Raw genomic sequence first — 22215 nt, 5'->3', positions numbered from 1 at the left:
AACTTGCCTACTCTGTGCAGCCAATGTGCCTCATCCCTACAGTCAGAGTCATTATAAATCATTGATGAAGGTTCAGAATTTGGACTTAGTTCAGCTAAACATCAGAATTGAGATGTTTTTATGAATTTCTTGGGGCTCCTCCTCACAAACTCTATCTACCCAATAGTTCCTAGATTTTGTTATTGGCTGTGATTTCTTCTTGTAAGGAAGCCAAGTAGGTCTGTTTCTCTGCCGTCTGGAGTGAACAGGCCAGTCCATCAGTTTCCTCATTTTGAAGTAGATCTAGTAACTTCTACTTGGTCTTGCTGCTCTGCCTCTTTTAACAGGCTCCCTGTGGAGTTTGTGCCCCAACATGCACCTGGGGATTGTGGAATTCTTTATGTTGTGAAATCCTTCCTTCTATTTCTGTGAGAATCCCTGCTCAATCCTTGAGAATGGAGGAAGAGATTGTTAGAGAACAGATATTCACAATCCTTTAATGCTTTCTGCGGCATACATTTCAAAGGATGTACAAAATTTTAAAGAGAACTCCATAGAAGAGCTACAGGGTCCTGGCAGTCCAGAACTGAGAAGACTACCTGTTTGTCCCCATAAAATGCTTAACAGGGTGGATAAGAGAAAAGGGCCAGTGTCTTTGCCCACTACAATTCACTCTTTGTCTTTCTTTCTCCTTCTTCTCCCTGCCCATCAGATTTTGGAGGTCTCTTATTCTACTGGGCTACTGGGGAGGTGCCATTTCTTTTCTCTACCTTTCTCACATCTTGACTGCTTGAGGGATTTGGGGATTTATTCCTTTGCTCCTTTCCCCCTCTCTCTTCCTTTGTGTGATGGGAGAAATTGAAGAGGGATACACACTCTTTTTCTTGAGAGAGAGCTCTTGCTGCAAATCATAAACTGATCACCAGCTGGAGTCTGAGATTAATTGTGTACCACATCACTGTGGAATATTTTTGGCACAGTTCAGTACATTACACAGGTGCTACCATCCAGCACTGGCTACAGTCTGAGGCAAGATACCTGGATTGAAATAGGTTTTGTTCTAGCATTGCAATTCTTATGCTCCTACAATTATTTTGGCAAACATCATTTTAAATGAGAAAAGCCATTCTGCAATTGTAGTTCAGATAATAGTTTCTTAGTAATTAACAGCCAATGCGAGATGTGTTTTGTTTTATTTTTAAACTAGGTTGGGTTTCCATACTAGCTGAAGCAATGAAGTCTCCTCATGTCATTCAGTCTTCACATGCATCCAGAGCCCTGGCTAATCTGGACAGAGAGACAGTGCAGGAAAAGTATCCAGATGGCGTATATGTTTTACATCCACAGTACCGTAGCAGGTAAAGAGGAGGGTCCTTACTCTAGCACGTGCTACATCTTCTATTATTCACTTAAAAAAAATTTGTGAAGGTGGAGTTAAAGTTGCTGCTGCACAACAGTGCTGTCTGCTTTGCCTGTCGGTCTGGAATGTAGGACTTCCACATCTTAAACTCAAATGTTAAGACACTAGGAAATACTCAGTGAAAGTCTGGTCATATCTCCCTGAAAAGAATGTGAGTGTTACAAGGGAAAACAAACGCAAATTTACAAAAATCAGTATATGCACATTTAAGGTATTGCTTCACATGCAACTCAGCCCTGTTGGGATGCCAGCGCCATGTGGATAATTGTTCTTTTGAAAGCAAGGAACATTTGGCAAAAATGCAGGAAAGTAATTGTAGGAAATCCCCTAGAGTATTGTTAGTAAAACATGTAATTGTGCTTGTGCAGCTGGAAACAAGGAGGAGAAGCAGGTGTCAACCTCAACTAGCAGCAACTACTCCTTCTATTAATGCCATTGCACAGGCCACCTGGAAAGTTCTGTTGGATTTTATGAATAGAAATCCTGATTTAGAGTTGTAGTGGGCAAAGAGACTGGCATTTTTTATTACAGAGGGTAAGGTACTATGATGATCCCATTTCCTATTACTGTACCTATGGGGGCATAGTTAAGATGGTGCTCTGTAGGAAGCAGCATCTTAAAGGTGCACTTCGTTTTTCACTTGCTCTTGCAAAATTTGTAGGGATTTTACTGTCTCCAAACATACCAGTAAAATACTCTTTGGCCCACTTGGTGAGCAGGCTCCTTTTGGGTGTCTGGAAGGGACAGATACACTCTGCCACCTTGAGAGTGGCAAAATCTATTACAGTGCCTCAGTGTAGTACCAGGGATACCTCTATCCTTCAGTTTCTTGGTATTGGCTGGATGTAAATTGGAGTTAGCAAAGGGAAACTTTCTTATTGCAGAGGTGAGATTCAGCAATGAGCCTCCTGGTACTTCCCTCATTGGCTATGGGTTCCTCCCTCATTTAATATTCCTGCATGTGTCTTGAAGGGTAAGTGGTACTGCCATGGGGTTTAGGTTCGCCTTCCCTCCCTCTGTTCCTTAGTAAATCACATAATTGCATTACTCACAGTGTTCCGGCATGGTGAACATTCCATGGGAATTTCACTGTTCCTTTGGATGCAGTATGAAGGGAATGGTGTTGGTTCAGTTTTCCAGCCATTTTATAAGTTGAAAATGTATCTGTTTGTGGTCCGTTGATGTGCCACTAGCCTCTTGTCGGGTCTGCATACCTCCAATAGCAGCAGTCCTACTGCAGATGGCTTGGATGCATTTAATGTTATCTTGTATGGACCACTTGAACTCCCTCCCCTTTCCCTAGCCCACTGTATTCTGTGTGGTTCCTCAGTTTATTTTTTATTGTGTATACTACATGTGATGGTCTCCGTAACATAGATATATTGTGCAGGTTTTATTTTTTAAAAAGCACTTCGGGATGGTTCAGGATGAAATGGCTTATGTAAATGTAAATTTTAATGTATTAAAATATGTACCCTACTTCTTTTTAAAATTCTTTCCAATATCAGTCAGCCCATTAAAGCAGACGTCCTTTTTATTCATGGTCTTTTGGGAGCAGCATTTAAAACCTGGCGACAACAAGACATTAATCAGCCTTTGGATGTAAAGGCTTCTGAAGGGGAAGAGATTTACAGTGAATGCTGGCCAAAGGTAGGGAGACAATAACTAATTCCCATCAGATTATTGTTTCTTCTTCAGTGAGCATTGTGGAGAGGAAAATGGAAGAGACCTAGAGTCACACAACACATAGTCAACCTGTGGTACTCTTTTCCAGAGGATGTCGTGAAGGCCAAGACTATAACAGGGTTCAGAAAAGAACTAGATAAGTTCATGGAGGATAGGCCCATCAATGGCTATTAGCCAAATTGGACAGGGATGGTGTCCCTAGCCTCTGTTTGCCAGAAGGTGGGAATGGGCGACAGGAGATGGATCACTTGATGATTACCTGTTCTGTTCATTCCCTCTGAAGCACCTGGCATTGGCTACTGTCGGAAGACAGGATACTGGGCTAGATGGACTATCGGTCTGACCCGGTATGGCTGTTCTTATGATCTTAGCAACTGCCTGGTTTTAATCTAGATTACTTCTAATCCAATTCCGCAAGTAGCACTTACTTACTAGTAAATGTTTGTCAACAAGTTACATTTCTGAACAGATTGTTCTTGGGGTGGGATTTCCCCTCTAATGTTAGCCCCTCTGATATCCTTGTTCCCTCCAATAAAAGAGGACGCAGTATCCGCCACACCTCTTTCTAGTATTCCTTTTAGGATTGGGCTAGAATTTGGTTGCCTAGTAGATATCTGTTCACCCTCCTTGCCTTTTTTATTTGCTATTCGGAGACCCAAAAAAAGTCCACAAAATTCCAGATTTTTTGCAAGTATACTGTATGTTTATAAATAAACTGATTGCTGATTAACTAAAGCTTTGTAGTGTTTGCTGTTGAAGTTTTATCAGTAAATCAGTAACAAGGGCCTTAAAGAAATCTCGTTTGGTGTTGTGTATTTTATAGCATAATGTAATCAGAAAAGTAACTCTATAAAAATGGTAGTTCAGGGTTCCATTTTTAATCTAATTGATTTTCCGTGTCACACAGGAGAAGGAGCCAGAAGCCTGAGTCCTCATTCTAGCTCTGGCACTCCCTCTCTCCCTTTGTGGCTTTGGGCGGTTTCCTTAATCTGCATGCCTGTTTTTCAGTCTATAGAAGCCTTGGCAGCGTTTTATCGTGCCTTGTGTGGTTGCAGCGCAGTGCTGGGAGACAGCTCTCCTAGTGCTCTTAAAAAAGCCACCTCAACGATTTTGTCAATAATGCATGAGTCAAAACCGAATCCAACTCACTCTCCCATCGTTTTGGTAGCTTTGTGATGTGCTAACAGTAGTAAAAACTGTTTTGTCGTTTAAAGTAAGTAGCTAGGACATAAAGGAACACCAGCAGCAGATATTTTCAGAAGGGTATCCTTTTTACATTTCAGTCAGTTTTCTGTCCATAACTGCACTTTACTTTATTTAATAGGGTTTTTTTATTTTTCTTCTAATTAACTATCAATCTTACAGCAGATTGCTGGTCTTGATTTTGATGTTTGAGAACCAACTGGTATAATGTAAATTCAAGTATGCTCCTTTGTTTTGATTTGATATTTAATTTAGACATGGCTAGCCTCAGACTGTCCTTCGCTTAGAATTGTATCTGTGGAGTATGACACCCACCTGAGTGACTGGAAAACAAAGTGCCCTATTGAGGACCACAGGTAACAAATGAAGTGCATGTAAATTGGGGAGGAGGGAAAAAGCTATACAGTTATCATATAGGATCTTATAGTCAGGAGCAGGTGATCTTATTTTTCCTGTCATGTGCTGCTGTGGAGGAGATTTGGGTTTGAAAAAACCTCTTACCATCTGTTCCTCAGCAACAGCGTGCACACTTGATTTCCCTACTGCCTGGGTAGTTGCTTGTGGTGTCTCTCTAAATTCTTGTGGTTCATTCAGCTTTGCATTAAGGAGAAATGTGTGAAGAACTCTAGAGACTGGCCTGAATAGATTATTTGTGGGGTGGGGGATTTCTTAACTTCAGACAAACAATTCTCCAAATGCACAACAAAACAATCTTCCGATTAAGACTTTATATGCCTCGTTTTGGCCTGGAGATAATTTTTATTCAAGAGTTATAAATCCCTGAAAAGAGAGAGATACAATTCTGTGGCAGATAAAATATAGTGGCTGTATAATAGTTTTGGACAGGAAGTGAAAGAGACCCCATTCAGATGAAACTCAAGTTGGTATTTGTCAGGACATGTTTGCCAAAAGTGTTGTGGGATCTTTATTGACCGCAAGCGATGAGGATTTCTGTTATGTGTCTCATTTGAACAGCACCTCCAACTCAACAGGGTTTTCTAAAAGAAAAAACAGTAGTACAGACTAGGGGTATGTTCCAAAGCCCATTGAAGTCAACAGGAGTCTCTCCATTGACTTTAATGGACTTTGGATGAGGCCCTAGGTCTCAATCCTGCAAACATTTATGCATGAGCTCAATTTGAAGCGGGCGAGTAGGCCCAAAGTTATGCCTAGGGGACTACTTGTGTGCTTAAAATTAAGTGTTTACAGGATCAGGGCCCAAAGGATTTATACTGCATAGTAGGGGAAAACTTTCATCACAGTATAGAAAATTAGGGGGCACAATTCTTATTGTTTTTTCTCCCCACTCTTTGCTCCTTCTATTTCTTGGTATTTAGCAAATTGATACAATTATTCCAATAAAGGAAGCATATGTAATCCACTCCATTAGGGAAACAATAACAATCTCACCTACTTCTTTGAAATTAGTTGAAACAAAACAATACAGTTCAATAACAGCAAAAATCTGTGTAGACAGGTACCTCTGTTTCTTACTGTGTCCAATCAGAGTTATGGAAGTGGAAAGGAGTTAGAAAGAGGAAAAAATATATTTCTCAACAAGTATTATAGTAATTTTTGTCCGCAGAATAAAGATCACCTGAGCATACTATATTTGGTCATTTTGCAGTTCCATATGGATGCTGAAAAAGGAAAGCTATGAAGGAGGATTTCTTAAGAGTTTCAAGAAAGATGCAGCAGTAGAATTATAAGCCTTGCATTATTATTCATAGATACGCTAGCTGACCTTTTAAAAGTGAGCTTATAGTGCTGTCATTTAAAGTGTCATGGACGTGTAGGACAACAGTTAGAGTCTCCATGTAGCTGTGAAATCCCACGTGCCATTTTGGACTTGATTCTCAGAAGGAGCAAATCCCTGCAACTGTCTTAAAGATTTAGTTCAATTGAAAAGATACATTTGAATCTCTTTTCACAGGTATTATAGCAGAGTGATCTTTAACATCCATTCTGAGAATTGATTGTATAAGGCTTTTTAAATGTGGCTGTTGTTTAGATCTTTCTATCAGGATCTTAGAGTATCCTGATATTTCTGCTGCTCATTTAATTCTCCGAGTTCTTATCTTGTCCTGTGGTCCTCTTTGCTCAACTTTCCTTCTGCTATGAGGAAGGAAGGTGATATGGTTTAAAGCATGGGACTGGGAATCAGTAGATGGTCTTGCTCTGCTACAGACTTGTTGACCTTTGGCAAGTCATTTACCTTTTCTGTACCTCAACTTCTCCATCTTCAAAATGGAGAAGATTATGCTTTACCACTCTTTTAACTATGAGATTATTGGCTGGAAAGTGTAATAGAAGAACAAAGTATCAATATGTATTATTTTAGAAATTATAGGTAGATCAGACTTATTTGTTCAGAACCCAGGTTTCAGCTTTAGCATTATCAGTGCATTGCTCCATACTTTAAGCGCAATTTAGCAAAGTATTTGCTTGTCAGACCTTGTTTGCTTCACAAGAGAATAGAATTCATTACACTCTGATGCTTTGAAAAGAAAAATATTTTTATATGAAAACCAAGCTGTTTAAAATCCCAAAGCATAACGAGACATTTAGAGCTAATTCTAAATGCCAAAACTAAAGGAAAACTCCTGTGCTTCCAGAAAATGTTCATTATCTCTGTCCCTGAGCTCCTGTTGTTCCTAGTGGGCCCAGTCCTACAAGGTGTTTGGTGTCCTCAATTCACAGTGAAGATGGTAATAGCTGACTGTGTTCAGTAACTTGCATGATCAGGTCCAACATGAGTTATCTGCCTAATTCCCTTTTCATAATACTGATGTACTGAAACTCCACGCCAGCATGAGATTGCCCTTTAATATGTTTGCCTTCCGCATTGCATCTCTTTCTTCTGCAGGAAATCTATTGCTTATAGGAGCAATGAGCTTCTTAACAAGCTTAGAGCTGCTGGTGTTGGAGACAGACCTCTGGTATGGGTATCACATAGCATGGGGGGTAAGTACTTTGCTTATGCTGTACAGATCAGCGATGTATTATCTGCCATTATGCTTTAAAATGAGTAGCTAAATTAGCCTGAACAACCACAGTTCAGATCGAACCCAAAAGTTTGCAAAATGTGGTCTGAAAATATAAAACTGATGTTTTACTTTAGTAACTATACTGCATTGCATAACCAATTTATTAATAAACTATATTGTTATCTCTTTGTACTATGTTGGGGAAGGGCACAGAATGAATGAATGAATGATTTAGCTGAGATTGTAAGGAAGGTCATGTAATTGGGAACCTGTAGGCTAAATTGTCTCCATGTTGGATCTTTAGTGAACATCACTGTTTAAATGAAACCAAATAAGTTTGGAATATTGGATTTGACACCAAAAAGTAACAGTTTACATTTCCTGCCTCATTATAGTTTTCTACTTCTACATATTTTTCAAAGTAGAAGAGTAGACCTAATTAGTTGAGGAAAGAATATGATAATCTGATTTGTATGTATTGTAATATGAACATTCTCACAATTATTTAGTTCCCTGCATAAATTAATATTTTTGTTGCCAGGTCTTCTAGTTAAAAAGATGTTGGTGGATGCTTCCAAGAACCCAGAAATGGATAAAATTGTAAACAACACCCGAGGAATCATATTTTACAGTGTACCTCACCATGGCTCCCAGCTGGCTGAATACTCAATGAATGCTAAATATCTTCTCTTTCCTTCTGTGGAGGTTAAGGAACTCAGCACAGGTATGCTCACTTTGTAGCCACTTAGCATAGGAGTTTCTGTTTATGATTTTTGTCACTCCCATCTGAAAATGCAAGATAAAAACAGCAAAACTCTTTTTTATCTTTCTAAGGCTGTCAGTTAAATTGACAGAATAACTGCTGTACTTAACTGTTTGTAGAAGAGGATAAAGCTGTGGGCAAGTTTACAGAAGAATCGTCTCAGCTGTTCAGAAATGTAACAGTGCAGTATGTGACCCCTCTGTAGCATACCTTGTAATCAAATCCCCGGCCACGTAGGATTAAATGACAGAGTTAGCGTGGCATATTCTGGGCTGCTGTCAAACACCTGAAAACAGGGTCTTACGATGGACGTGCTGCTGTTTTTACTGGAGTTATAATTTTGCCAAAACATTTCTTACAAGATAAAATATTGAAGATAAATTTTTATTTTCTGAAAATGAGTTAACACAATTTACACAATATACAGTATTTCTTTTTCTCCTTCAGATTCTCCTGCCCTTAAAGAACTGAATGATGATTTTCTTTCATTTGCTAAAGATAAGAAATTTCCAGTCTTGAGTTTTGCAGAAACCTTACCAACGCATATAGGTAGCATGGTGAAACTTCATGTGGTACCTGTGGACTCAGCAAGTATGTCAATTAGCTATTTTTTTTTTCACATATTGATGTTGGGGGATAGATAATGCAGATACTGTAATAGAAATATCTGGAAAGATAAATAAATAGGGGATATTGTATGAAAAACCATTGATGGTTCCTTTTGTTTAAACTTTTGACCAGATTTTGACCTTGGATACATTTCTAAGTACAAACATGTGACCCTCTTATTGAAATCAGTGAGAACGCAGTGCATATCTGAGCATATTACTTATAGAGCAGTGTGGCAAAGGTTGTTCTTATGCATCTAACAGGGTCCTCTCCTTATTTTAAAGGTGGGAGATCACTGCACTCAAGCTCTTACAGTAGAGATCTCACTCATGGTGTTCACATGGCCTATATTTCCTATTTGGTTCAATGCTCAGTCTCTCATACAAACCCACCACACTACTCTAGCATCCTTTTGGATGACCAAATATGGAAAACTTCAGGCAAAACAAAGAATTGCTCAGAAAGTTGTTAACATATGCACATGGGATTAGAATAGAAGACTCAGCATAACCTTAACTAGAACTTTCACTAAAGTGATCAGGATTAGCTATAAGGGATACCTAAACACCATGACTAGCCTCAGTGTAACTAAATTTGCTGGGAGTAGAGCACCTATATTGTACACTTAAGTGATGGGTTTTTCCCTTTCTTGGGGAAACTCTTTATACTGTAGTCCATGTTTGATGTCCAATCCAGCCCAGTTTTAAAAACTCTAAAATCACAGTTTTTATAAAAGAGTTCATTTAATTATGAGTAAAAACCTTCTGCAGTCTTTTAGACTTTTTCAAAATGCAGATATTTTGACTTCAATAGGGCCAGGATTTAACCCAATGACATTAAACTCCCATTGAGTTTAATAGGTAGGATTTCAATCTTTGACATTAAATGATGTGTTCAGTAGATAAAGCATATGTTTGTAATGTTCTCCTTATTGACTAAGCTGGGTGCTGATGCCTAAATCAAAAAGGGAAAATTATATGGGAAGGAAGATGTTTTCTAAAGCCCTGATCCTGCAAAGGGATCCATATGGGCAGACACTTACATATTTGTGGAATCCCACTGAAGTCAGTGGAACTCTGCTGGGTCTAAGGGTCTGTCCAAGTGGATCCCTTTGTAGAATCCGTCTAAAGCTGCATCTGCTTATGCACTATGTCATTGTGTTGATAATGCTTTCAGCACATTTAAAAACAACCTAGTTTAAGACAAAATGAATAAATAGCAGCTCTGGAGGGGTTGGTTTTGGGTGACTTTAATTGTTAATGCAAGAGCTTTTTCTTAATCTACACTTTTTTTCCCCCCCTCCTCCAGATTTAGGCATAGGAGACCTAATTCCAGTGGAGGTTAATCATCTGAATATATGCAAGCCAAAGAAAAAAGATACTTTCCTATACCAATATACTGTAAAGTTTATTCAAGATGCTTTAGCAAGAGAACTGGGAAGTTGAGTCTTGATCATCCTTGCTTGCTTCTCCCTCAGAGTGTAATGCAACAGAGTCTTTCCACTGAAACTGTTGGCAGGCCTCCAGAACTAGACACAATATTCATAATAAAATCAGCTGTCCAAGGGGCTTTGAATACATCTTCTACTTGGAAATCTACATTGTCTATATCTGAAATGCATTCAAAATATATACAAACTCAACCACAGACCCAGAAATCTGGCAATAAAAGGTGAAAGTCTGCTGTGATTCACTTTGACTTATTGACTACATGTATGTAATTCCTCTGATGATTTGACCAGTAGGCGATGGGAATGCAGTGGAGGAAAGGCTTCAGGTATCCTGTAGCTACTCTTCTGAAGCAGCATGGATGGGCTATGAAGGGTCCCATGGTTCACTTCTTAGCCAAGAAAGGTTGCTATGATTGAGACGAATGTACATATGGTACACTAAGGACCAAAAACAATAAACCCAGATGATCTTTTTCTATAATAGCATAGGGAAACAAATGGCTGTCTCAGAGTACACATCTGCTATCCATGTTTGGGAGTTTGAACCCAAGTAAGAACACGTGAATAATTCAAGATATTGTTTTGATTGATGGACCAGTTTATGCTGCTTGCCTTTCTGTTTAATAGGCCCAGACATTCCTCTAGTTTAATTCACTTTTTACCCGTTGGCATCAATTGATAACAAATGCAGGAAACAGAGTGCTGTGTGAGAAAGAGAAGCATCACCTAATCTATTGATCTCTGGTATGGTATCTTATGTAAAGGAGACAGTGGCAGTTTAATTTCGTTTTAATCAAAAAGATAAATAAATTCTTGTGCTGTTCCATTTTAATTCTGTCAGCGTTGGGCTTCAAAATCATAGAAAAAGAGCCCTAGTGTGAGATGTTTTTGACCTAGTTCTCTGCTCTGCCATACACAGGATCTGGGTAGGGGACCTTTTGTGCTGATTTCTTGCTGCCTACTTAGGAGTGCTGAAAAGGCAGCAGTCTGCCAGAGGATCTGCCTCTCCCTGAAGACATGCCATTGGATCCAGCACTTCTGTCCTTGCCCTCTCTGAATGACTCAGTCATTCCAGGTTCCTTTTCTCCCCGTGCAGCAGATTTTAAGTCCTATCAGGACTCTCTGCAGAGAATAGCTTCAACTCTGAGTGTACACACTGAACTGGTGCAAGGAAAAAAAATGCATAAATTGCTGGATATTCTTCAGGCAACAACTCCAGGAAGGACTGCCCTCCTGATTAATTATGCCTTGTTACAGCCAGTGAAAGCTTTGTGGCTGACCCCAGCCTGGCTAGCCCTGACAGCTAAACATATAGATAAACATACCATCCAAAGGCTTCAAATGGTGTTCTCACACCCAGGGCCTTGGGAAATTTAACTTGATCCTGAAGTAAAAAGAGCTAAAGAGATTGGACTTGTTAGGGAGGAAAATTTACTCTGCTGCCTCGCTCCAGAGAAAACTAGCCAACCAGGACTAGAGTAGCCCTTCTATCCTCCAAGACAGTGTGACCCCTTCAGAAGAAGACAGAAACCTCAAAAGAAGTAGGCTAATTCTCTAAGCAATTGTCTTCCACTCAACCTACTGTAGGAAAGCAACCCTTTGACTTCAAGGGCAGGGATGCAAACAGAAGTGATCTTTCCATCCCTGCCCATTTTGGGGACAGACTCTCTCATTTCCTCAGGTCTTAGGAGGTGAAAACCTTAGAGAAGTGGGTCCTACATACTGTGGGACTGGGATATTTGATCCAATTCTGTTCTGTCCCTTCTCATTCTCCTGACTCATCTCTTTTCAGTGACCAATTTCATGCGGCTGTGCACCTCCAGGAAGTTTGGGCTCTGTGCACTATAGAGAAAGGATCTCTACAGTTTCAAGGGTGGGTTTTTACTTCTGCTACTTTCTGATCCCCAAGCCAAAGGGAGGGCTGAGACCTATACTGGACCTTCATTCGGGCACCAAATTCATCAAGCAAGATTCTGTGTGGTTATCGTAACATTGATCCTCCCCTCCCTAGATCACAAGGTTGGTTTGTTGCCCTTGATTTTTTGGATGCATACTTCCATGTGGTGGTGCTCCCCAGCCACAGGAAATTCCTTAGTTTTGTCATAGGGGGCTGCCATTATTAGTATATGGTTCTCCTCTTTGGCCGCTCAACAGCTCCTCATGTGCTCACTAAATGTGTGGCAGTGGTGGCAGCCTGTTTAAGGAAGAATGGGGTCCATGTTTTCCCTTACCTCGATGATTGGCTTGTTTGGGGATCATCTGAGAACCTGGTTAGTTGCCACATCAAGTTCATCATCCACCTTTTCAATCAACCCGTTCTTTCTCCTTGATTTGTTTTGCTAGAATAGTATATGCCGTCACTGACTGTATGAAGCCTGTTTGCTGGAGGGATTCTCATTTTAATGCATGGGTCACCACTCGCTTACGCAGAAAAAAGATATAGTTAGTGCTGAAGGCCACTTAGTAAAGTGGAGTAATTAAACAAGTTGTAATTGACATGTATAAATCCACTTCAACTGGCTTTCCTGCTAACTCTTTCATTAACATAAATTAGCTGTCCCAGGGCTGTTCAATTCTTTGTTGCACAGAATGTTGGATACGGTACTAAACGTATTTTATTTTTTACAGCCCTTAATGATTTATGGTGAACTATGTCCATAAATAGCCACTGTTGCTTTTCTTTTTTTAAAAGGAGGCTGGGGGTTGTGATGGGCTAGGGAACTAACTAGCCAGCCTCTTTCAGAGTGGCTCACCTTTGTGGAACTGAGCACTTCAAAACTATCTCTAGCCTCTCTACTACTAAAGAAATGTGCATGGAGCAGGAGCGCGAAGAGCTTAGATCTACGGGCAGCATTACTTTTATACAGACTGTCTTTTTTTGCTTAGAATTCAGCAGTAGAGATGAGACGGCTTGAGCGAGCTGGATAGTAATAGAACTGAACTTGGCCGACGTCCCAAATAACCTAGGCAACTGAGAAGAGAATTAAGCCAATTAAAGGTTTGTAGAAAAGACATTTAATTGACATATTTACAATTTAAGCACAAAATAGGTCTAGTTTAAATACAAGACCCTGGATTTTCCCCAATTGCTTAAAAATGTTAGCATCATTTTAGTAATTATCCAAAAAGGGGCTTCATTCCATTTATAAGTTATTGAGCCTGAACTGAAACATGCGTGTAATAACTTTTAATTGCCTGCTTTCCATAGACCATGTAAATGCTTCACACATTTAGCACAGGTAATGTGTAGCTAGCGCACACTAAAAAGCCTCATTTGAAATCAAGGCTATCTTCCCTTTAGCTAAATCTTGGGTTGAGAAGCATAAATGCTAAAGTGGTTGGCAAATGCAGAAGTGACTTTGCAATGATGACATCAGCTGTAGCATTTTGAGAGACCTGCATGTTAACTGCACTGTAGTTCCACTAGAAACACTGGTCCTGTAGCTTATGATGCCCTACCAGAGCGCTACCTAAATATAAGGAGGAAAGTAAAGCAGCAGTTGCAGGACTATTTGTTTGAAGAGTATCCAGGGAAAGTCCCTGTTCAAGATGCTTTCCCCAGACTATTATTTCTGAAACATGGACCATGATATTGTATCTTTAAGCATTAAACCATTCAAGTGTTTGCAAAGACTTGTATCGAATAAGCTAAAGTTGAGTGCATTTTAGTTACCCTAATCTCAGATGCACTGTTGGTCTAGCTGCAGCCCAGTCATACTGCTATGTGCTGTTACACAGCATCCATCACTGTCATATCAGTATTTTCCTTCAGAGTTGATCCTAACAAGCAGAGGACCATGGCAAATTCTGTATTTAGTTTGACAAAACTCTTTCATGCTCATGGAATTAGTTAGTTTTACAGCCTGTCTTTTACAAAACAGTTGCATAAGTAATAGCATTTTCTTAAAGGTTTTTTTGCTACCCCCATCCTCTCCCTCCCACTGAAATCTTGATGTCCTTTAGTTCTACTCATTGCCTCAGTAATCTGTCATTATCTGGGGAGACAAGTCTGCACAGAGCATTCCACTTCTAAGTTTGCTCCTTGCCTTATTTTCTGGTTTCCTCTCACTTCCCCATTAGTAGCTCCCTTAAATAAAAAGTTAACTGTCTCCCTTTACCATTTTCTTCATGGAATATAATTCTTGACAAATGGTACTGTCACACTGTTTCTCAGATTTGCCTGTCCCCCTGCTTTAGGTGCTACAGGTTCATTTCCAAATGGTATATAGTGCTTTAATTGCCTTACACCTGCTAAACTGGTAACAAGTGTCCAGCACAGGTGAATAAGTAAGGTGCATCTATACACTCTCCAGGGGCCAGCACACACCTTTATCATCAGTGGGCAGAAATTAGTTAGTAACCCACCTTTCCACTCTAAGGCTAGATTCTGCTACCCTTGCTCATGCTGAGTCCTGCTGGACCAGTGTAGCATTCATGTAAGTGTATAGACAGCCTTTGCTCATCTGCATTTATTATTTCATTAGTAGCTAAGCATGAACATGAACTTCCTTGCAAAGAAACTGAGGGGAGCAAAGGTGGGAGTAGTGGTCAAACATCGTGTGTACTTCCACCGGAGTCGATCATGACTATACATACAATACACAGACAATTGGAATGTTTACTAGCAGGTTGCCTGCGCTGTCCCTTCCAAAGTTATAGACAGTCGTCGTCCATATGCCTTTTAACGGGATAGCAAGTCATTTAGCATTAGGTTGCGTTGACCAGAACAGAATCAGTTAAATCTGAACGTAAAGGAGACGATGCATTGAAAGAAAACGTGAGTTTCTAGAATAATTTTTGTAAGTGTATCATTATTAGTATCACACACGCTGGTAAGGGGCCCATCATAATATCAGTGTGCAGTTGCATGATTGAGATTAAAAACAAGCATGTTCAACAAAATAGAGAGCACCTAATCCGTAACGTCCTCCGCCCCTCTTACTTAACAATAATGGCCAAGGATTGAGGAATTTAGACTCCAGGCTAACACCAGGAGATTACAGAACCTGCAGCTAGTTGTAAATCAAATGAAAGAGATGCAGCATAAGAGTTGTCTACAGCATATTTACCAGCAGAATTATAGTGGTGTAATTATACTGCTAAAGTTATTCCAGGATAATTCCCCTTGGGAACACTATTCCCTCAGAATTAGTGTAGTCGTATAATTATACTGCTGTAGTTCTGCTGCTAAATTTTACCATGTAGACAAGTCTTTAAATGTTAAAAACTGTTTTATATAAAAAATTATACCTATAAACTTTATTCTTGTTTTCTTCATGCATCATTACATACTTTTAAAGAATACTCTGTACCTGAAATATCATTTTACTTTTCAGCTGGATTAGAAAAAGGGAAATAATTTAGACTAAAGATTTTTTTTTGCAAGTTGTACAGTATTGCCTGATGTCTTGTATTTTGCCCCCAGATCATACTAGAATTTTTTTAAACACAAAAATAAAATGTGGCCTTGCCACACTTCTACAACTCTGTATACAAAGCAGATTTTTATCTTGTACAGTAATTAGATTTCTGTAGCGGAAAAAAGAAAAAAATCAAGGAAAAAAAAATCTCACAACTCTAAGTTAGCATTTCTGTCCATCCAGGTATTTTTGTTTTCCTCTAAGACCAGCAGTTTGCTGACTCCCTCTGATAATGTACCATTGACTTCATCATCACTAAAAGTAACCCAGTGACTAAAATCTTTTGGGCTGGGGAGTTTCAAATTGCTCGGAGTGTGTGTTGGGCTAGTTGTTGCTGGTGTGGAAAAAGGAAAGGAAATATCGGTGTCCAGGTCCAAGAGATTGATGCTCTCTGTTAGTGAATTGGTGGCTAACAGCTGTGGCTGCTGGATGTCTGGGGTAGGAGGGCCTTGAAGGTCAGCAAAAAAGTCCAAAGCAGTTGGTGTCAAGTGCTTAGTGCCACTGCTGTCTGGGCTGGCAGTGGATGTTGGAGCTGAAAGATCAGAGTCTCCGGGAGAAAGGGGGAGGATGTCAGAGTCCTGTGTTGTAGGGTTGTACTCAGAAGGACTATTGTTGTTGTTGGAATTGAATGTTAAGCCACTAAGAAGCAGACTGTTACTGCTCTGAAGCACCTGCTGGTGAAGGGCAGCAGGAGCAGACTTCTTCCTTCGTGGTGGAACCTTTGGGGCAAAGGAGTTCTGCAGGGCCACCGCACTTTCCTCTGAAATGCCTAGGCTGGGCGGCTGCCTATCGCTGCTGCTTCTTCTCTCAGGAGCTTTCCCGGGCGGCGTTGTTCTCGGCTTAGGAATGGGGGTGATCCTAGTGGGACTGGTAATGGCTTTGGTTTCAAGGCAGGACTCGGACAATCCAATGTGAAAGCGGACGGGCTGCTGGTCAAGCTGCTCTTCCAGACACACACACAGAGAGAGGGGAACAAAAGGAATACGAGTCAGAGCGGTGTTTTAGATTTAGACTCGGCCGCTGCACTAGCTCTGCCCATCCAGATGGGAAAACGCTCAAACAATAGGTGGGATAAAGAGGATGTGAATTGTGTTGGGTGCATTATTGAAAGAAGTTGGTGGAATCACTGAATGAGATGAGGAAGTGGAAAGTGAAGGCATGAGAGTAACAGCTTTAAATCAGCCCTGCCCTTCACTCCCTGTGTTAAAAAGACATCCTTTTGTGACCATTTGCCTTTCCACTTTAGAATTATGTGTGGGGTCAAATCTCCAGACAACACAGTTCTGAGGAGTTCTTTTACTGTTACATTTTCCTGCTGCTGTAATAATATTGAAACGATAAGGGATGACAGGGATTGCATTAATGGGGCATTAGGCTTGTGTGCCTTGTGATACATGAGGCTGAAGGACAATTAGCTTCAGCTACCCCAAAAACTGCATTCATGTCTTACTGTGGCCAGGATTTGTACCATAATGTGGAATTTTGCATTCTTCCTTAATGCCTCATATTCCACTTAAAAAAACCTTGCCTAAGCAGAAAAGGTTAACCGGGAAAAAATGTGAAATTGCATATGTTTTTAAAGGTGGTGTTATGTTACTAGTGCCACTGTGGTCCCCATCCCTGCCATTATAAATTCCTGGCCATATGGATTCCTCCCTCCCTGGTAAGGGAAGCAAAAGGTCATTCCTGTTGCATTTTAGCCCAATATGCTTAAACTGCATGGCCTGGATCACTAACCAGGCACACTTGCTCGAAGAGCCCATAGATCAATGTATTTTGGGCCCAGATTAAATTAGTGCTAGCTAATTAGCTTGATATAACTATTATTCCCGATCTCCTATTCTTAGTACTTCTGAGTGAAACCACATGAACTCCTGGCTAGTCTCCCTTAGTATAAAACTATGCAAAGCCAGTCTTTTTATATGCTCAGAAAATGCATCTTACATTGAATACAGGGCAATCCCCCTTTCATTTATGTCTAGAGATCTTTCTCTTTTTTTTGGGGGGGGGGCAGGGGAGGTGGAAGAGGTGGAAGGGTTTTTTGAGGTACTGAGCTCCCTTCTAAACTCACTTCCAGATGGGGGAAACATCACATTAGGACTTGTCTACATTGTACATCAGTCTGCACCAGAAGGGTGTAAATTTTAATGCGCAGTAGGTTGTTGTGCAGTAACTGGCCTGTATGGACCCTGCTGGTGCGCACTAGAAGTTCCCCAGTGTGTGTTAATGCAGTCCCCTATGTCAGCACTCACTAGGGAACTTTTACTGTGCGCTAGCTGGGTCCCATGGGACAATTAGTGTACAATATACTAATGTGCGCTAGAATTTACACCCCTCTAGTGCAGACACATACTCTGAGTCTGCTGTGGACAAACAAGTATATGAACTTTCAGATCCTATACTGTTCAATAACTGCAGCCTTTCTATTTTGAGATCTTTCAGGAGTACGTGGATGATGGGCGTGAGTTAAATATAGGGAAACAGGTGGGGCTGTTTGGTTTACTTCTCTTTCTTTTTCCTTTGTGGTTCTGCTCAGTGGAAGGCTGTGCAAACTGCCTGAGGGGATATAGTAAGTGCCCTTTCAGAGCGAGGTAGGATGGAGACCCTAAAGACTAACCTTTAGGGAAGAGCTGTCTAGCAAAGGCGGTCACAGAGGAAGAATATGAAAGCGCATATTTATGGTACTTAGCCTGCATTACTGTACTGTACTATATGAGCACCACAATCGTTAACGTATTTATCCTTACAACACTGCTGTGAGGTAGGCAAGCACTACTATCCCCATTTGACAGATGGGGAACTGAGGCTATGTGACTGCCCAAGGTCACACAGAGTTTGTGGGAGAGCCAAGTGTCTGGCTAGAACCCTAACCACTGGGCTCCTGCCTCCCTGGAGACCCTGTTTTACGATTTATTGGTTGTGGCAGGCCATTGCTCCTGTGAGTTTTCAGGTATATTTTGTTCATGTTAATAAGTGCTGTTTAAATGGCACATGCTAGAGTAGTGTAGCTGGCACCAAGGGCTCTGGTGACTCTAATGAACCAACTTTGTGATTTGTAACTTCATAAATACATTATTTTTGGTTCAAAGCCTGACCTACAGATTCTCGGTTCAGAAGGGACAATTGTTAGCAGATATGAACAAAACTGATTGGATGGACTTTGGGGGATTTTGGTTTTTTTCTCTAAAAAAGCAACAAATGATGTCCTAAGTAAATATTTTTTAAAAAAATCTAAAACACAATTTCCAATCAACTTTGACTTCAGTTTGAACTAAGGACTTTGGATGGAGATAAGAACAATTAAAATGGAATTTCTGCATTTGCCCAGGAGGCTAAATTCTCAGCATTTTAGCAGACTGTTTCCTTCTATCTTACTGAAGGAAACCTACACTGTGGTGATGTAGTGTGATTAGCAGAGCAAAAATGCAGAAACTTCGGGTTGAGAGTAGTCACTAAACCAGATCCAAGTTCACAATGAATTATCTCAAGTTTAGGATGCATAAGAGGCAGATTTGGTGAGAGAATATCTGGAATTCTGTGTTCAGTTCTTGACAATTCAGAAACATGTAGCCAAGATAGGAGTTCAGAGGAGGGCAAAAACCACTAGGAGGATGGACCATCACAGCGGGAAGTTAAAGAGCTGAATATGGATAGCTAAGTTTAGTGATAACTTTGTCAAAATGGGAGATAATGATTTCCTCTACTTGATGTTCATTTACTGTGCATATAGGCCACAGTAACTGCTATATGCAAAGACACTTACAGGTGAAGTGAGCTGTAGCTCACGAAAGCTCATGCTCAAATAAATTGGTTAGTCTCTAAGGTGCCACAAGTCCTCCTTTTCCTTTCACAGGACAGAAGAGCTCAAACAGATGCTTGAGCCAGTTGATAGAACTTCATGTGAATTGTTTAACAACTTGCCCCCTCTGCTAAAACACTCTGCAAAATGAATAGCTGCTGTGGCTATCTTACATTTTCTGATTTGACTCCAGTTCTTTGCTGGGGCACCGGCTTCTTTATGGTTGGAACTTTGGGTGGAGGGCGATGGGGCACGAGCACTGGTCCTGATTGTGACCCCTGAAATGATGCTGACTTTGTGATGCTGGGAAGGGAGTCAGGCTGGGTGGTTTGGGTTCTTACTGGAGCAAGCTTCAGAGCATTCTCTTGTGTTCCTGAAATGCAAAAACAACCATTGTTTGAATCTGTCTGAAGCGTAGCTCAAAGATCTCTTTCCTTTGTGGTCTTGTTTTCCAAAATGCTTTTGCCCATTATCGTACAGGGACAGCATTCAGGTTGAAGATGAAGGTTTTGGAAATAAATACAGAATTTCACCAAAAATGTATCATTAGAATGACTTTAATTTTATGAAAACTAGTCATTGCATATTCATTATACTCCTTGCCAGCATTACTTCTAACCCAAACACAGAAGCATTGTGCTAGTGTGTGACCTAGGTGATAGGTCAATGGAGGGAACTCGGGAGAGATGGGTTAAATTCCAAACTCTGCCACTGGCCTGCTGGATGACCTCTCCATGCCAAATATTCCCCATTTGTAAAATAGGGATGATGATACTGATCTCCTTTGTAAAGCACTTTGGGTTCTATGGATGAAAAGTGCTGTAGAAGAGCTAGGTGTTACTAGAGCATGAGAATCCTAAAATGAAATTGACCAGCCTAGTTTTCTTAGCCAAGCGAAATATAAAAAGTAAACAGTAATAAACTAGTGCAAAGTAAACTTGATTTCACCCATTCTTTCTCCTTTAACGTGCAAACGGGCTCTGAAGAGCAAATATAAAAATGGCATTCCAGGGTTGTTCTCTCAGTGATTCCAGATTACATTTACTCAGTTTTACGAATGAAAAAAAATTTTTTTTCTAATTGCCAGCCCTATAAACTTGGGCTGGGATGTGAGAGTAAAGCTGAAATGTTTCTGGTTCATGCTTCATCAACAATAAAGACTCTGCATTTGTAATTTAGTTAACAATTCTGTTGCTGATGTGTGAGCCTGGATAGAATCCAGCTCACTCTACTGGTGCTGTGTAGGCTCCGCCCTGCTATCTGCAGAAGCGAACATTGTTGTTACTAAAGCAAGCAGCTACCCCTCTGGAGTCACAGAGGGAACAGATATGTTGAGAAGGAAGGTGACATCTGTCTTTCTCAGAGTACAGCCGAGTACCATAATCTATGATGTTCTTAGTAACAGGAACAGCAAGGACATATTTTAAAATACGACATTTTATGGGGACCCTTTAAAAGTCAGAAATTAAGTAATCTTGAAACAAAAAGGCTAATGGTATCCAAGCTGACAGAAAACATTCAAAGAAAAATCTTGCAGGACCCCCCAAGGTTGTATTAAGGTTAACAGGAGCGTTTTAAAGGTAATACATGTCTTATTTAGGTTATGGTCAGGGAGGATGAAATGCACCTACATTTTATTTGGAGATTTTAAAACTCCATTGGAAAGCTCTGCTTACCGCCTTTTGCTTCCATCAGACATCTAATAGCTTCCTCCGCTTCCTGAGCTGTGGTGGTTTTGATCTGCTTGACGTTATAAGGCTTACTTATTCCAGTCCGGGCTTTAGGCTTACAACAAGAAAAGGGGGAAAAGAGTAGGTGAGTGAGTAATTCTGAAGGAAAAGGCTTTTCCTGTGAAACCCTTTAACCCACAGGCTGTACGCTGTACCGGTGTAATCACTTCCAGCGATTCATGCACCTGTCTCCACAGAACTGCACTGGCTGCCATTTAACAATCTACTAATATTTCAAAATGGCTTTATTTTAATTTTTCTTTGGCAGCTATCATATCTTTGCTACTGGCTGTAGCTGCCCCAATTGATCTCATTACCTGTCTCTTGTCTGACGGGGGGAGAGGGAAATATTTTCACAGCATTTATGTGTAACTTTACTTTCCATAAAAGCCCCCAGTCACAGCCCCGAGCCAAGTCTGAAAGTACAGCACAAGGAACAGCAATGCAAAGATCCCCACAGGGTCCCACTAATGTGCCTCCTCTTGACTAGTGGGGGTCCTCTGTGTGAGGAAGGAGAGTCTAATCCTCAAGTCTATTCAGCTCTGGGCCTCTCCATTGAAGGTGCCAGCTATGGGCGTGCTGGTCTCCCGTGTGCACTTCACGTATACACTCTGCACTGGACAGAGGCCATCAAAGCAGTGGCTGACATAGGAGCACAGCGCAGCCTTCAACCCCCTCAATCTTAGACCAGGCCTATACTAAAAAGCTGGGTTGACCCAGTGGCGTGAAATACCCACTGCCCCGAGTGGCACAGTTAAGCTGACCTACCTCCTAGTGTAGACAGTACTACGTCCATGGAGCCCCTCCTGTCGCTGCAGTGAGTGGCTACACTGACGCACTACAGCAGTGCAGCTGCGGCTCTGCCACTGTAGCCATTTCAATCTACACATAGCCTTAGGGGTCCTCCAACCCTAACCCTAAAGCTTAAGTTGATCGAATTTATGCCACTCAAGAGTGTGAAAAAGACACATCACCCCCCGAGTGACGCAAGTTACAGAGACCTGAGCACTGTCCACACCAAGCTATGTCGGCAGGAGGCACTCTCCGGCTGACATAGCTTCCACCTCTCGTGGAGGTGGAGTCGTTATGCTGATGGGAGAGCGCTCTCCCATCGGCTTAGCACGTCTTCACCAGACGCAGTACAGTGGCGCTGAGGTACTGCTTCCAGT

The 22215-nt window shown here is 40.9% G+C and overlaps 2 protein-coding genes across 10 annotated transcripts in view; one reads left to right on the top strand and one right to left on the bottom strand.

The window, feature by feature from the left end:
• SERAC1 (serine active site containing 1) overlaps positions 1-10328 on the top strand; it is a 46109-nt gene extending 35781 nt beyond the window's left edge. For 4 of the 6 annotated variants that reach the window (XM_075126836.1, XM_075126835.1, XM_048844128.2 and 1 more), the window contains 7 exons: positions 1187-1337; positions 2908-3049; positions 4544-4644; positions 7155-7252; positions 7817-7999; positions 8486-8629; positions 9956-10328. In XM_075126836.1, coding sequence (XP_074982937.1) covers positions 1187-1337; positions 2908-3049; positions 4544-4644; positions 7155-7252; positions 7817-7999; positions 8486-8629; positions 9956-10092 — 956 coding nt within the window. In that variant the 3' untranslated portion in view covers positions 10093-10328. Of the gene's footprint in view, positions 1-1186; positions 1338-2907; positions 3050-4543; positions 4645-7154; positions 7253-7816; positions 8000-8109; positions 8441-8465; positions 8630-9955 lie in introns of those variants that run through there. The other 2 variants (XR_007355765.2, XM_048844130.2) reach the window with 2 other exon arrangements.
• Positions 10329-13089: 2761 nt separating this feature from the next.
• Positions 13090-22215, bottom strand: part of SYNJ2 (synaptojanin 2) — an 86813-nt gene continuing 77687 nt past the window's right edge. For 3 of the 4 annotated variants that reach the window (XM_048844126.2, XM_075126833.1, XM_048844127.2), the window contains 3 exons: positions 20993-21101; positions 19490-19689; positions 13090-16455 (listed from right to left, as the gene is read on the bottom strand). In XM_048844126.2, coding sequence (XP_048700083.1) covers positions 15667-16455; positions 19490-19689; positions 20993-21101 — 1098 coding nt within the window. In that variant the 3' untranslated portion in view covers positions 13090-15666. Of the gene's footprint in view, positions 16461-19489; positions 19690-20992; positions 21102-22215 lie in introns of all 4 variants that reach the window. The other variant, XM_075126834.1, reaches the window with a different exon arrangement.

The sequence above is a fragment of the Caretta caretta genome, chromosome 3 (genome assembly GCF_965140235.1).
Source record: "Caretta caretta isolate rCarCar2 chromosome 3, rCarCar1.hap1, whole genome shotgun sequence".
In the NCBI taxonomy this organism is placed as follows: Eukaryota; Metazoa; Chordata; order Testudines; family Cheloniidae; genus Caretta; species Caretta caretta.
This window is presented reverse-complemented; position numbering and strand designations above follow the sequence as displayed.